At 34.8% G+C, this 15,958-nt stretch overlaps 1 protein-coding gene across 1 annotated transcript in view; it reads left to right on the forward strand.

Annotated features, from left to right (window-relative positions):
- Nucleotides 1–15,958, forward strand: part of DCDC1 (doublecortin domain containing 1) — a 393,003-nt gene that overhangs the window by 214,767 nt on the left and 162,278 nt on the right. The window contains 3 exon segments of the mRNA XM_047776089.1: nucleotides 2,441–2,501; nucleotides 14,766–14,900; nucleotides 15,304–15,461. Of these exon segments, the coding sequence (XP_047632045.1) occupies nucleotides 2,441–2,501; nucleotides 14,766–14,900; nucleotides 15,304–15,461 (354 nt within the window).

Raw genomic sequence — 15,958 nt, forward strand, 5'->3', positions numbered from 1 at the left:
CCGTATATTAGAATCCAGATATAAGTGATATCATATGGTGTTTGTCTTTCTCTTTCTGACTTACTTCACTCAGGATGAGAGTCTCTAGTTCCATCCATGTTGCTGGAAATGGCATTATTTTTTTTTTTTATGGCCGAGTAGCATTCCATTGTGTATATATACCATGTCTTCCTGATCCAATCATCTGTCGATGGACATTTGGGTTGATTACATGTCTTGGCTATTGTGAAGAGTGCTGCAATGAACATGTGGGTGGATTTGTCTTTTTTACGTAGAGTTTTGTCCAGATATATGCCCAAGAGTGGTGTTGCTGGGTCATAAGGTAGTTCTATGTATAATTTTCTAAGGTACCTCCATACTGTTCTCCATAGTGGTTGTACCAGCGTACATTCCCACCAATAGTGCAGGAGGGTTCCCTTTTCTCCACACCCCCTCCAGCACTTGTTATTTGTGGACTTATTAATGATGGCCATTCTGACTGGTGTGAGGTGGTACCTCGTGGTAGTTTTGATTTGCATTTCTCTAATAATCAGTGGTGTTGAGCATTCTTTCAAGTGCTTGTTGGCCATCTGTATACCTTCCTTGGAAAAATATCTATTCAGGTCCTTTGCCCATCTTTCAGTTGGGTTGTTGGCTTTTTTGCTGTTGAGCTGTATAAGTTGTTTTTATATTTTAGAGATTAAGCCCTTGTCAGTTGCATCATTTGAAACTATTTTCTCCCATTCTGTGAGTTGTCTTTTTGTTTTCTTTTTGGTTTCCTTTGCTATGCAAAAGCTTGTCAGTTTGATTAGGTCCCATTGGTTTATTTTTGCTCTTATTTCTGTTTCTTTGGGAGACTGACCTGAGAAAACATTTGTAAGGTTGATGTCAGAGAATGTTTTGCCTATGTTTTCTTCCAGGAGTTTGATGATGTCTTGTCTTATATTTAAGTCTTTCAGCCATTTGGAGTTTATTTTTGTGCATGGTGTGAGGGTGTGTTCTAGTTTCATTGATTTGCATGCAGCTGTCCAGGTTTCACAGCAGTACTTGCTGAAAAGACTGTCTTTTTCCCATTTTATATTCTTGCCTCCTTTGTCAAAAATTAATTGACCAGTGGTGTCTGGGTTTATATCTGGGTTCTCTATTCTCATTTTCTTTTAATATTGTCATGTGCTCAAATTTGACATTTAAGACTTAACTTTGGGGCATTCCCTTCATGGCTCAGCAGTTAACGAACACAACCAGGATCCATGAGGATTGCAGATTCGATCCCTGTCCTCACTCAAATGAGTTAAGAATCTGGCATTGCCTTGAGCTATGGTGTAGGTTGCAGATGTGGTTTCGATCCCACCTAAGACTAACTTTCCATATTCTTTCTAACCCCCATCCTATTTATTTAATCACCAAGTCATTCTCATTTTATAATATTTCAAGTATGTGGTCCTTTCTTCCCCTAGCTCTCATCACTCTAGTTCAGAGTTTTCCAAAGTCTGGTCCCTAGACCACACACATCCAAATTCCCTGGAGTTCTTATGATTGGAGTCACTTGTTCTACCTGCTAATGTAGATTTCTGGGGGTCCAACCTTCAGAATCAATATCTCTGAGCATAGGAACCTGGAGACCTACATTTTTACTAAGTGCCCATCCCAACATGCCCAAGCATTTTTCACATTTTCTTATGTGTACTGATGAAAGGCTAATGTGCAATGAACCAGTTTGGACTGCTGCCTTTACATGTTCTACCTAGATCATACAGCCCTCCTGCTTTAGAATAGAGCATTACCTGACACCTCTTATTCTTAACCATTGATGCTTCTGTCAAAACTCAGAGGCAGTAGAAAAAGGTCTTGTTTAACATCCCATTACACTTAATTTAATTCATTTGTCCTATCTTTGTAAGGTTTCTAAATATTAATGAATACATGATTAGTTAGTTTAGGCATGATTACCTTCATCATATTTTAGTTTTTCTTTCTTACTCGGACTTGGCTCAGAAAATCTGATAGTCCTTAAATAATTGTTTGGTTTTTTCAGAAACACGTGCCTTATTGTTCCTAAATTTACATGATGTCTTTTTCCACCACATTCTCTTAATCCTTATACTTAATTAAGCCCCCCTTTTTTTTGTTGTTTCACAAAAGATCATATTAGAAAGGCAGAAATTTCTATAATATTCTTATTGATTCTCTTTACTCTCTAAAATTCTCACTCACTGTTGCCATTGGTAACACACACACACAAACACATCATAGCACTTTGGGTACCAAAGAAATCAGTTGTCTTAGGAAAGGCTTTAGCTGCTGAGGTAGCAGTGATGGTAGTAGAATGGTAGCATCCTTAGTGTAAATGTGTGCAGTCTTCCTGCCAGGCTGTGAGGAAAATGATACTTCTATTTGAAACCTACAGAGCATCTCAATGTGGAGAAAAGTTGTCAATCTCTAAATTACATTTTCATTACAGAAATAAAGGAGATGATTCTCAGAAGTGGATATTTGGAATTGACAGCTGCATTTATTCTAAGGTAAGGACTATAAGCCACAGTTTTATTCCTACATTTTTCTGTTTTCAGATTCTTATAAAATGCCCTGTATGTTGTTGATAGCAAGAAATGCTTTTCCTCTACAAATGATTTCATTCTCCTCCCAGAAATCTAGATTTAATTAAATCAATACTTTCCTCCAAAGTTTTGCTTGACTCTGAAATAAGTTTTCCAAAGCCAAATACAATTTTATTCAAGTCATTACTATGATACAACCTAGCATTTGAGGGCATCAGTTTCCTTTCTTCTATTTTTAAAATAAATTTAATTTATTATTTAAAAAAAATAGAGCTGTAACCAACACATAACATTGTGTAAGTTTAAGACATACGACATGTTGATTTGTCCTGTGTATGTTGCAGTACGATTACCCCATAGTATTGCTAACATTTCTATCATGTCACGTGATTATTTCTTTTTTTGTGGTGAGATTAAGATCCACTCTCTTAACAGCTTTCAAGTATGTAATACATTATAGTTGACTATAATCACTATTCTGTGCATTAAATCTCCAGAACTTATTTATCTACTAGTTGCAAGTTTGTGCCCTTAACATCTCCCCAGTTTCCCCACCCCATAGCCCCTGGTAACCACTATTATTCTCCCTGTTGCTACAAGTTCATCTTTTTTAGATTCCATATATAGGTGATAATCATAAAGTATTTGTTTTTCTCTGTCTGGCTTATCTCATTAGCACAAAGCCCTCAAGGTTTATCCATGTTGTCACAAGTGACAAAATTTCATGGTGTAATGATATATTTCAGTGTGTATGTGTATCACTTTTTTGGGGGGGTAAGATATAAAGGCTGTCTTATTTATTTTATTTCTAGTTTTGTTGAGATATAGTTGATAAATAGCACCATATAAGTTTAACTTTTACAGCATACTGATTTGACTTATATGCATCATGACACGATTACCACAATAAGTTTAGTGAATATCCATCATCTCATAGATACAAAATAAAAGAAAAAAAAATGTTTCCTTGTGGTGAGAAATTTCAAGATCCACATTTTAAACATTTCATATATAACATACAACACTGTTAATTATATTGATCATATTGTACATTACATCCCTCATACTGTGTGTTATTTATCTTATAACTCAAAGTGTGTACCTTTTGACTACCTTCATCCAATACCCCCCCCCTTCTGAAAACCACAGAGCTAATCTCTTTTTCTTTTGTTTGCTTTTGAGTTATAACTGACTGCAACTGTGTGTTAGTTCCTGGTGCATAACATAGAGATTTGATATTTCTATATATTACAAAATGTTCACCATGATAAGTCTATAGTTACCACCTGTCACCTTGCAAAGATAGTCTATAATTATTGACTATATTCCTCATGCTACATTTCATACCCATGACCCATTTATTTTGTAACTGGAAGTTTGTACCTCTTACTCTCCCTCACCTACTTCACTTATCCTCCAACCCTCCGCTCCCCTCTGGCAACCACTTGTTTGTTCTCTGTAACTATGAGTTTTTTTCTGTTCTGTTATGCTTGTTCATTTGTTTTGTTTTAGATAACACATATTAGTGAAAAATTGTGATATTTGTCTTTCTCTGTCTGAATTCTCTAACTTAGCATAATTCCCTGTAACTTTATCCACGTTGTCACAAATGGCAAGATTTCTTTCTTTTTATTGTTGAGTAATATTCCATTGTGTGTGCATCTGTAATGGATATCCATTCAAATCAATTCATCGGTCAACGAGCACTTAGCTTGCTTCTGTATCTTGGCTGTTGTGAATAATGCTGCAGTGAACAAAGGGGTGCATCTTTTCGAATTAATATTTTTGTTTTCTTTGTAAAAATACTTGGAAGTGGTAGATCATGTGATAGTTATATTTTTAATTTTTTGAGGAAGGTCCATAGTGGCTGCACCAACATACATTCCCACCAGCAGTGTATGAGGGTACCCTTTTGGCCATATGCTTACCAATGCTTGCTTTTTCTTGGCTTTTTAATAATAGCCATTCTGACAGTTAGGAAGTGCTCTCTTATTGTGGTTTTGATTTGCATTTCTCTGGTGATTCATTTTGTTGAGCATCTTTTCATGTGTCTGTTGGCCATCTGTATATCTTCTTTGGAAAAAATGTCTTAATTTTAAAGAGCCACTGTCCAGAGTTCCCTGGTGGCTCTGTAAGTTAAGGATCTAGCATTTTCACCACTGTGGCACAGGCTCAGTCCCTGGCCTGGGAACATGCTACAGATACAGCCAAAATGGAAAAACAAACAAACAAACAAAAAAAAAAAAACAAAAAAAACCTTATAGAGAGTTCCCTGGTGGTCTAGTGGTTAGGACTCAGCACTTTCACCACTGGGGCCCCAGTTCAATCCCTGGTCTGGGAACTGAAATCCCACATCGAGCTGCTGCATGCTGCAGGCCAAAAAGAAAAATGAAAAAGTCTATTGCTGTTAGTTGAATTGTCTGTTTTGTTTTTATTTTTTTGATATTAAATTGTATGAGTTCTTTATATATTTTGGATATTAACCTTTATTTGATATATTATTTGCAGTATCTTTTCCCATTTAGTATGTTTTCTTCATTTAGATGGTTACCTCCACTGTGCAAAAGCTTTTTCATTTGACATAGTCCCATTTATTTATTTTTGCTTTTGTTTTCATTGCCTGAGGAGACATATCCACAAAAATATTGCAAAGACTGATCTCAAATAGTGTACTGCCTATGTTTTATTCTTTATCCATTCATCCACTGACAGACACCTAGGTTGCTTTCATATATTTGCTATTATGAATCATACTGCAATAAATGTGAGCGTGCAGATATCTTTTCAATATCCACATCAGCTTTTTTATTTATTAAAATGGAGAGATTTACAATTTGGAAAACTGGTAATATCTGCTAAAGTAGAGCATTTTTATACAGCCTAGCAATTCCCACACTAGTTTAATACTAAACAGAAATACTTATATATCTTAAGGAAAATATATTTACCAAAATGTTAATAGCACTAATTGTAGTAGCCTCAGCATGGAAATTACTTAAATGCTTATCAGCAGAATGATGGATAAATAAGTTGTAATAAATATATTTAGTGGAATAATATGTAGCAGAGATGGAAATTTTCTATAAAGGGCCAGATACTAAATATTTGGATATCTCTGTCCCAAATTCTTAACCCTGCCTTTGCAGCATGAAAGCAGCCATAAACAATGTGTGGCTGCATTTCAATAAAACTTTATTTTCAGAAACAGATGGTTCATCAGATCTGGCTCATGGGCCATTGTTTTCTGACCCTAGAGCATAGCAATGCCAATGGACAAATCACAATTACACATAATAATACGAATCTCACAAATATAATGGTGAACAAAAGAAATTATGAGAATATACAACGAATAACGGCAGTCATTTAAACTTTAATGCTGTGCAAAGCAACAAATCTATAATGTTAGAAGTAAGGAGCATGGATATAGCTGAAGCAAGTTATGGACTGAGGAGGGACCACAAGGAACACTTAGGTGTATGGCTGTTTTCTTTTCTTGACCTGGGTGGTTAATTAAACAGGTATTCACTGGGTGAAATGGATGGAATTTTACACTTATGATTTATGTATTCTGTATATGTATTATATTGATAATTACTTTGTTGTATACCTGAAACTAATTTAATATAGTAAGTTAACTATACTTCAATTAAAGAAGAGTTTACTTGAATAAAACGAGGAGGTTGGCCTTGAGTTTTCAAGATTTCCTTCCTGTTCTGTGACTCCAAGTCTAAATGAAATGTTAATCAATCATCAAGAATTAATAAAGGAAAAATTAGATTAATCACATGGTATCTCGTAATGCTTGCCTCAAAGTCTCATCATCATGATTGCAGAAATGTTAAGTTAGATGAATTAAACTGAAAATACATGGTATATTAATTTTTCTGGATTACTGTAAAAAGTGCCATAAACTGGATAGTTTAAAACAGCAGAGATTTATTCTCTGACAATTCTGGAAGCTAGAAGTCTGAAATCAAGGTGTCAGTAGCACCGCGCTCCATCCATGTCCTCTAGGAGAGGGTCCATCCTTGACTCTTCCATTTCTGGTAGTCCCTGACATTTCTTGACTTGCAGCAGCATAACTCCAGTCTCTGCCTCCATCTTCACATGACCATCTCCCTACCCACCTGAGTCTTCACATTACATTGTCCTTTGTGTGTGACCATGTTCAAATTTCTCTCTTCTAATAAGAACATCAGTCATATGTATTAGAGCCCACATTAATGACCTAATATTAATTTGATTTTGTCTGCAGGGATATTATTTCCAAATAAGGTCATATTTCAGGTTCCAAGGGTTAGGACTTCAACATACCTTTTGCGGGGGGGTATGATTCAAACCTATAGCACATGTCATGGTAGTTACCAATTTATAATTTATTCCCTCACAGTGCCAGATCTACCATTCATTGTCTGGCTCCTGCCTTGGGCAGCTTCACAGCAGAGTACTGCCAGTGGATACCTTCTTGTGTTTTTCTTGAGTGTATTCCTTGTCAGTGGCTTTTTAGTGAAGTGTCACCAACTAGGCATCTCTCTGTGGATGGCTTCCCCTGGTGCTCCAAAGGTGTATTAACAGTGAATCCTGCTGGTGCAGGTGAGGACTTCAATGTGCCCTCAATGTGGTGTGGATCTCAGCTTTGGGTCAGGCCCCTTCTTTAAGCATTCTATCTCAGGCTTAGGAGTTCCAAGTGCTCCATATCTGCTATTTATATACTCTTTAGTCTTCTCTTTAACTCTTATTAACCAATTTCCTATCACTTTAGTCCTCTGTTATTAATGGTTTATATTAAGTTTTCCTGTTCAAATTACTATGTAGTTTCCATTTCCTTATTGGACCCTGACTAATAGACATAATACATTTATTTCTCTAGTGTTCTATAATCACATAGTTGAGCTGTTATTCCAGGGCAGCCTGCATCATTTTAGAAGTTTGGAGTGTTTGATACAATTTAAATTTAAAAATTGATGTAACAGCATTTCCCTGAGTAGTATTGGCACACTAGCTAAAATACCAACCCTATTCGACCGGGAATATACACTTTCAGCTCTGTTCCTAAGTAGAAATTTTGACATAGTTGTCAACTATCAAAGCATTTAAAAAATTACCTTTGTCTGGAGTTCCTGTTGTGGCACAGCAGAAATGCACCCAACTAGTATCCATGAGGATACAGGTTCGATTCCTGGCTTCACTCAGTGAGTCAGGGATCCAGCATTGCTGTGGCTGTGACATAGGCTGGCAGCTGTAGCTCCAATTCGACCCCTAGCCTGGGAACTTCCATATACTGCAGGTGTGGCCCTAAAAAGCAGAAAAATAAAAAATTACCTTTATTTAACTTCATTCTGATTTACCCCAGCTTTCTCCTTATCTCATTTCTGACCTCACTACTGTACTCATTCAGAGTGAACTTCTAGGAGAGGGAGCTCAGAAAGACCAAAGCCTGTAATCTTGTTTTTTGGGTTTTTTTTGTTTTTTTTTTTTAAAGTGGAATTTTGAGACTGTACCAAGATATCTTTGGCCTGTACCTGCATGTGAGGAGTTTGTTCTGAGACACATCTGAATAGAGCTTAGTCCTATGCCCAAGAACATAATTGTGTCTTTTGTAAGTATTGCCCTTCCCACCAAAAGGCATAGAAGAGCAGGACCAATGTTTAAGTGTATTTTTTTCTCTCTCAAAATTGAGATACTTAAACATCTACTTATACTCTACTGTCCTTTTTACCTCTCCTTTTCTTGCAACTTATAATTTTGTAATTTTGCACAACACTTCTATTGATAGCTAGCAAATAATGCACATCTTTGTGTTTCAAACAAATTATTTTTAAGAGAATTTGATTCTAAAAATTTTAATGTTCCATTAACAAACATGATTGCTGATTTTTTAAAATTATAGTTATTCTAGACTCAGAGCAAAACTATTTCATTCTTTTAGAGGTTTAGGAATTTTGATTAGATCTAAATTTAGTCATATCCAAAACTATATCCATCTAATAAAGGCTAAAATGGAGGATAATTTGATAATTATTTGCAGCTGGATCATAAATGGAACTCATTCCATTCATTTAAAAAGACAGAATTACTACTTTAGGATATTAATAACTAATCTTGGCTTTACTACTTATTTGCTGTGTGGCCTTACACAAGTCATTTAACCTTTTCGAGCTTCACATTATTTGTCTGCAACATATAGCTATTAATACTAGTATTTGAGTGTTTGGCACAGATTCAGTCCTATTGATAGATTCTGGCACATCAATTTTGGCTAAACAGTCATTTGTATTTATTAATGATAATAATAATGAACACATTTAAATACAGTATTGCATTTTTTTATATTGTATTTATTGGATAATTTTTTTCTTTTGTTCTTTTTTAAGGGTAACCATTTCCCTATTCACCTGCAAAAGGATAAAGTTAGATTACATTTTTTAAAATGCAGTTCACTACTTTAAGCTAAATTAAAGATTTAAACTTAAACATGGAACCATGAAATATCTAGAAGAAAGCATGCATCAAACATCTACCCATAGTGGTGAATAGACATCTTTATGTGCAAGCAAACAAAGATAGCATCCATGAAGGAAAAGACTAATGGCTTTGAGTATGTAAAAAATTTAAAAACTTCTAAATCTAAAGTAGCATTAGCAAAAGTGAGTAGGAAAATATGAAAAATAGGGGAAAATATTTGCAATATAAATGTTAGAGAATGGGATAATACTCTTAATATATAATAAGCCTGATAGAGCAAAGAATACAGAAAAGAATAATCACTTAAATTTAAAAAAAAATGAGCAAAGGACTTGAAAAGGTTATGTATGTGAAAGGAACATCTTAAGAGTGATAAAGATGAAAAGGAAATACATGACAGAGAAAAAATTAAAACAGCTAACCCAAATAAAAAAGTTCAGCTTCACTAGAAATTAAATAAGTGTAAAACAATGAGAGAATTTTGTCTCTCTTAATTATCAGGAAGTATAAAACTAGGAATATCTAGTGTTGATGAAGATGTAAGAAAACAAACATACTCATTCCTGTTTTTTGTGTGTATTTTTTTTTGGTATTTTATCGGTGTTAGTTATCTATTGCTGTGTAATAAATTGCCCCCAACATAGTAACTTAGAATAAACATTTATTATCTCACAGTTTCTGTAGGCCAGGACTCTGGAAATGGTTTAGTTGAGTAATTCTAATTCATAGTCTCTCATGAGGCTGCGGTCAAGGTGTCAATGGAGACTGAAGTCATCTGAGGCTTGAGGAGGCTGGAAAATCTGTTTCTAAGCACACTTACATTGTCCAGAGGCTTCAGTTCCTTGGCACATGGCCTTCTCTGTAGTGCTGTTCACAACTTCAGCTAATGATCCAAGAGAGCAAGAGAGGAAGGGAAGGAAATGGAAGATGCACTGTTTCTCATAACCTAATCTCAGAAGTGGTGTAACACCACTTCTGCCATCTTCTCTGGTCACTTAGGACTATCTTGGTATAATGCAGGAGGTGACTACACGAGGGTATGAATACCGGCCCTCAAGGAACATTAGGGGCTCTCTGGGAGACTGGTACAATATTTCTGAAGTTCAGTTTGGCAATATTTATGAAAATGAATAAAAAAAATACATATTCCTTTTGACTCAGAAATTCCACTAACAACAGCTTAACTCAAGGAGTCAATCAGTGGCATGTAGCATAGTGTATATTTCAGGATGTTCACTAGAGCATTGTTTATAATAGTGAAAACTGAAAACAGATTGAGTAATCAATAGGGAGATTGTATAATATATTATGGTATGTCTTTATAATGGATTACCTATTGGCATTGCAAATAATGTAGAATAATTTATGAAAGAGGAAAATGGTGATTTTGTGATTTGAGAAAAATCAGATAAGAAAACTAATATTTATGCTTTATTAAAGATGTATGTGTGTAGAAACAAAACTGGAAGTTTATACATAGCACAGGTGGTAGGAAGATGGATAATTATTTTCTTTGAGTTTGTCTATATTTTCTAACTTTTACATAAAAAGCACTTATCATGAGGGGAAAAAAAAAGAAACACTTTAAAAAATATGCCTGATTATGTGCAGAGGAGAGAGTGTTTAAAACATTCCAGGTGATAGTTTGCTCACTCAACTATTACATTTCCCATGAAGACATAAATAATTCTGTAGAGCCCCAAGTTAGGTCAAATCTGTGGCCTTTCTTATGTATGTGGAGGGAACATCTTAAGAGTGATAAAGATGATTCCTATTAGACTGAAAAAAAAATCTCATAAATGGATGGTATCCTTTTCAGCAGCAGAAGCGGTGTCAGTGTAACCTTAGGGTGAATTTTGGTCAGTGTGAAATTCTGAGCCAGTTCTTCTGCAGTCTTCAATAGAATGCTTTTCCCTCAAGGAAATGGAACTTATAATCACAAAGCTGATAAATAGCACAGATAGAATTTGAAACCAGAATAGGACTGTAAGATAGTAATCAGTATGTACTGGGGGGCTGATAGTTTTTGAAGTGGGGATGATGTAATCAAATATGTATTTTATTAAAATTTATCTTTTGGTGGTAAAAAGTAGATTAGAATGAGAAGAATGCAATGAAGCCCAAAGGGTTGATGGACTTAGAAAATAATGAGGGCTAAGGCAGTATGGGTCAATTTAGGGTGATGTCCATATGCACTAGAAGGGAGGAAAAGTCAAAAGTTTAGGCTGTTGATTTCCCAGAAGAGATCAGAATTCTAGTTGTTCTAGACTGATGATATGATGATAAAACGGGTAGGTGCTTGGTTAGAGATCAAGATAACTTGGTCATAGAGTAGAGAATAGTAAGGAACCATAGTATTAAAGTGTTAGACTAACCATCCCCTGGGGTTTAGAATAATTCCAAAGGTAAAATGCCTGAACAACTTGTAACTGTCTCCAAATGCATTGTATTAATTTGTTTATATCTGCCATATTTGCTTGACTGTCATCTCCAGGAAGCAAAGCCTGTGACTGTTTTTGTTCTTTTTTGGTCTTTATTTCTGCTGTGACTATCAGAATGTTCAGACACATTATAGCTCTACCTTTTGTGCCCTTCTTCATCCATTTCACTGGATATATATTAAAGTTTCCCGTGTTCCAGGTACACCTTCTTTCCAATAAGATGGAAATATGCCTCAGAGGTAAAATTATATAAAACGTACCTCTATTACAGGATGTGAAACATGAAACTACCATCACAATATAAGGAGTTAACAATTATTAGAATCAGAGCCATACCATTTGTACTTATTGTCTCAGAATGTGTTTACTATTTATTTTGCTTTTTATATATGCATTCTTTTAATACTCTTGGTATTTTGGAACATGTTTAATATTATATTTACCTATTCATATTTCCTCTCATATAAAAACACTTGTGATCTTTGTTGCTTAATTTTGGCTTTGATGCTTTATATAGAACCAATATAAAATAATCTGTCTCTCTTTGCCTGTCATATTCACTTCAGCTGAGTTGTCTTGGACATTTATAAGACAATAAGAACTTACAAAAGAAAAAATAATATAATGAAATAGATGTGACACAAGCTTCAAAGTAAAATGAGAATCTTAATTTTTTCATCTAAAATTTCTTTTTGCAATATTTTTGGGTTAGCTTAGTGATCAAAAATCTCTTTCCAATGGAGTTCCTGTCATGGCTCAGCAGAAACAAGTCTGACTAGTAACCATGAGGACGCTTGGTTCAATCCCTGGCCTTGCTCAGTGGGCTGAGGATCCCCAGTATTGCTGAGAGCTGTGGTGTAGGTCCCAGACATGGCTTGGATCTGGTGTTGATGTGGCTGTGTCGTAGGCCAGCAGCTATAGCTCCGATTTGACCCCTCTCTAGGGAACCTCCATATGCCATGGAAGTGGCCCTAAAAAGACTCCAAGATTGACTAGTATATACAATAAAGATACTATTCTAAGTTAGGCTTTTAAAAAGTATATTTAATAAAATTAGAAATGCATAAATGCACATAAAGATTAATATTTGAAAAACTATACTAATGAGAATTAAAATCTCTTCCTCTCAAACTTTAATCCTGTTTCCCAGAGTTATTCACTAATAATAAGTTTTTTAGTATAGTCTCAGAAATTATGCACGTGTTTTTATGTAGAGTATGGTTTCCATTTAAATAATAAATGTAGTGTATATTGGTGGTGAAAAAAGTCCTCTGATAATTCAGAACTGAATAAGCAAAAGTACCTCTCTAACTATTCCTCAAAAATTATTAATCATTTCTGATTAATTATATATGTGTGATAATATATATTAAATCTAATTATATGTCTATGTATGTGTGTATTAATACATTACTTATATTATAAATAAAACTTTTTGAGCTGTTTTTTCCATTCAATAGCATATTGTGGCCATCTCTTCTTATTGGCATCCACATTCTACTTTATCTCTTAAAGTCTCCTTGATAATACACGTTTAGACAAATAGGAACCATGTTACAATGAACAACAATATGTGTGTGTACGTTTGCTCAGTCGAAAGGAATGCATATTTTAAATTTTAATTGTCATTTATTGATTAATCCAACAAAAATTTCTATTTACTGAATTTTTAATTTGTATTTTTTAATCTTTCTTCTTGACTTTTTCTGTATTCCCTCCCTCCTGCTTATTCAGAAGATATACTCTGTATTTATATTTTTAAATTTTATCTCTTATAGTAAAAACAGCTTTATTGAAATGCAGTTAACATACCGTGCAATTCACCTAACTGAAGTATGTGCCAGTCAATATTTTTCAATATATTCTCAGGGTTTTGCATCCATTATTACAATTTAATTTTAGAACATGCTCGTTTAGTTATACATTTTTAAACAAAGTTTAAAGTTATTTACTATCTCTTTTTCTAGAATAATATAAGGACTTTAGTACCCTTTAACATCTCATATTTTTTGTTAAAACTTTACTTCTACACTTTAAAAAGGTTGTTTATGACATTTCTATCATACTTGAGGCAGCATATCTAGGTTTTATAAAATAGTAAACAGCTGAATGAGCAAGTTGCTTAACCTTCTTGTGTATGTTTCCCTGACTTTAAAATAGACACAATAGTCATACCTATTTCAAAGAGCTGTTGTAAGGGTCAAAATGTAAATACGTTGTTATGTGGGAGATTACTCTGATGCAATGGTAGCTTCCACATATGCTCCTAGATAGGCTATTCTTGAGCTCCTGGAACAGACCGGTGCACACACCAAATTAAAATGTTCAGGTCATGATTTATTACATCAATTTAAAATACAAAGTAAAGTGTAAGGGGAGAAAGATGGGCTAGATGAACACACTTGAAGTACAGGTGGATTGGAGAGCGACATCACCTGAATTTTCACCATATCCACATATCCTCTCTCTTGTTGCATCACCCTTCCCTGCTACTGATGTGGTTACAAGGACCAGAGTTGAAATTTGAACAAGAGAAAAAATTATGAAATGTAACAGGTAAAATGTACCTAACATAACATCACACACGTGCTCCATGAGAGAGCTGGTTGCAAGTACACTTGGCCAGTGCTGTGCTCCCCAGATAGCCTATGGGCAGCTGTGGATGTGTCTAGTAGAGGATCCACAATGAAAGTCAGCAGTGGGTGGCCAATTAAAGATCTCATGATTATTGTGTGTCTCATGTGCTTCATTTATATCTAGTATATCATAAATACTATTGCTTTGCTTGTTATTTAGTAAATCGTGACTATTAAATGTCTAATTTGTCATTCTACTCCTTTCTATGTTCATAGACATAATGCTCTATTTCCTTTCTGTCTGACCCTTCTCAGGTTACTAACTTACTTATCTATGCTTAATACAGCTAATGAATCTCATTCATCCTATTTGTTTTCTTCTGGAGCAGAATTTACTATTCCTAAACAATAGAGCAACTGCACATTACATGTATATAATGTGTTTACAGTAATACATTTATGTAGAAATAACGCAATAAATGTTAGCCATTAGCCATTATTATTTATATGTAAGATGGCTTTAATATTGAGCAATCTAGTTAAACTTGAGCATATCAAACAAATTGGAATCTTCATATGAAAATTATATGGCTTGATTTTAATCTGAAATCGAAATCCAAAGCTTTATTAGCCAGACCATTTTATTATTAATCTAATTTATCCTCCCATCAGTCCAGTGGTGTAGATTTTTGTCTGTCTCTTACAAGGCTGGTACTACTTTTTATTTTTTTTCTTTCCTACAGGCTTATCCTCAGTTTGTTCTGACCTACCTAGAGGAGCTAAATGCACAAGTGGATGTGACCCAGACAGAGTATCACCTTCACCATGGTGCCTGGACCGCAGCTTATTGGGAACATGGCAGCAGCGTAGCAGAAGAGGTCAGTGTAGTAAGCCAGAGGCAAGACAGAAATAGATCTCTAAAATGTATTTTGAAAAGGGAAAAAACATTTGGGTTGTTTTCAGGGGTCAAGAATGAATTCACAAAATAGTGTTATTAATGTTTAAAGTCATATACATTATATATACCCATTTGCACATTTATATTTACATAAACATCTATATGTATGTTTATATAAACACTATTTCATTAAATAGATGGTGACATACTAGCTTTTCTTAGGACTGCCTTCTTTTGTTCTGACCACCTACCAATGGTTTATGTGCTGGATGAAGAACACTAAAGGAACCATGAAGAGTGCAATGTTAAATTTTTGGCATATATAGTTTAGATATTTCCACTCAAAGAAAATTATCTCATTATTCCTGTATTTCATTTATTAGGTTCTACAAAGCAGCGCCAGTATCCCTGGTCTGAAGCAGCTGCCAGAGCCTTCAGACGCCCACTTAATGCCAGAAGGTTCTCTTGGGGAGACAGGGCAGCTGACAGTGGCACTGGTGAGGAAACTGGAAGAGAAACATCCTAAGGCTTCTGCTCAGAGGTAGGACACTGACAGAATGGAGCTTTATTGCTCGATGACATTCGATGTTTTCCTTCAGTTTCATGTAAGATTGATTTCTTGAAGATTACTGAAATATCTCAAAAGCCCTTTGGCTTTCAAGCACAGTAGTTTTCGGGTCACATTTGATGAAAAGAGGTGACATTTATGTGTATTTCATTAAGATTGATGCATGGTATTGTTTATAAGTATGGTTAAGAGGGTTTCTATCCTGGGATCTCACCAAAATATTCTGAAATAACATAATGAGGGTAAGGCAGTACTGGGCATATATCCACTTGTGAAAATACCGAAAGGTCTTAAAGAAGGACATGTTCTTAAACAATCCTTTCTATGTTCCACAAGGAGAATATTATGTTTAGACCTGGGGAAAAAGCGCACAATAGATGGTCCAAAGTAGTAATAATTTAACAAATTGCCAAAATTTCAATACTGGAATAAAACTAACATCAATGATTTTGCTAACTAATTGAAAATCA

The sequence above is a fragment of the Phacochoerus africanus genome, chromosome 4, assembly GCF_016906955.1.
Source record: "Phacochoerus africanus isolate WHEZ1 chromosome 4, ROS_Pafr_v1, whole genome shotgun sequence".
Lineage (NCBI taxonomy): Eukaryota > Metazoa > Chordata > Mammalia > Artiodactyla > Suidae > Phacochoerus > Phacochoerus africanus.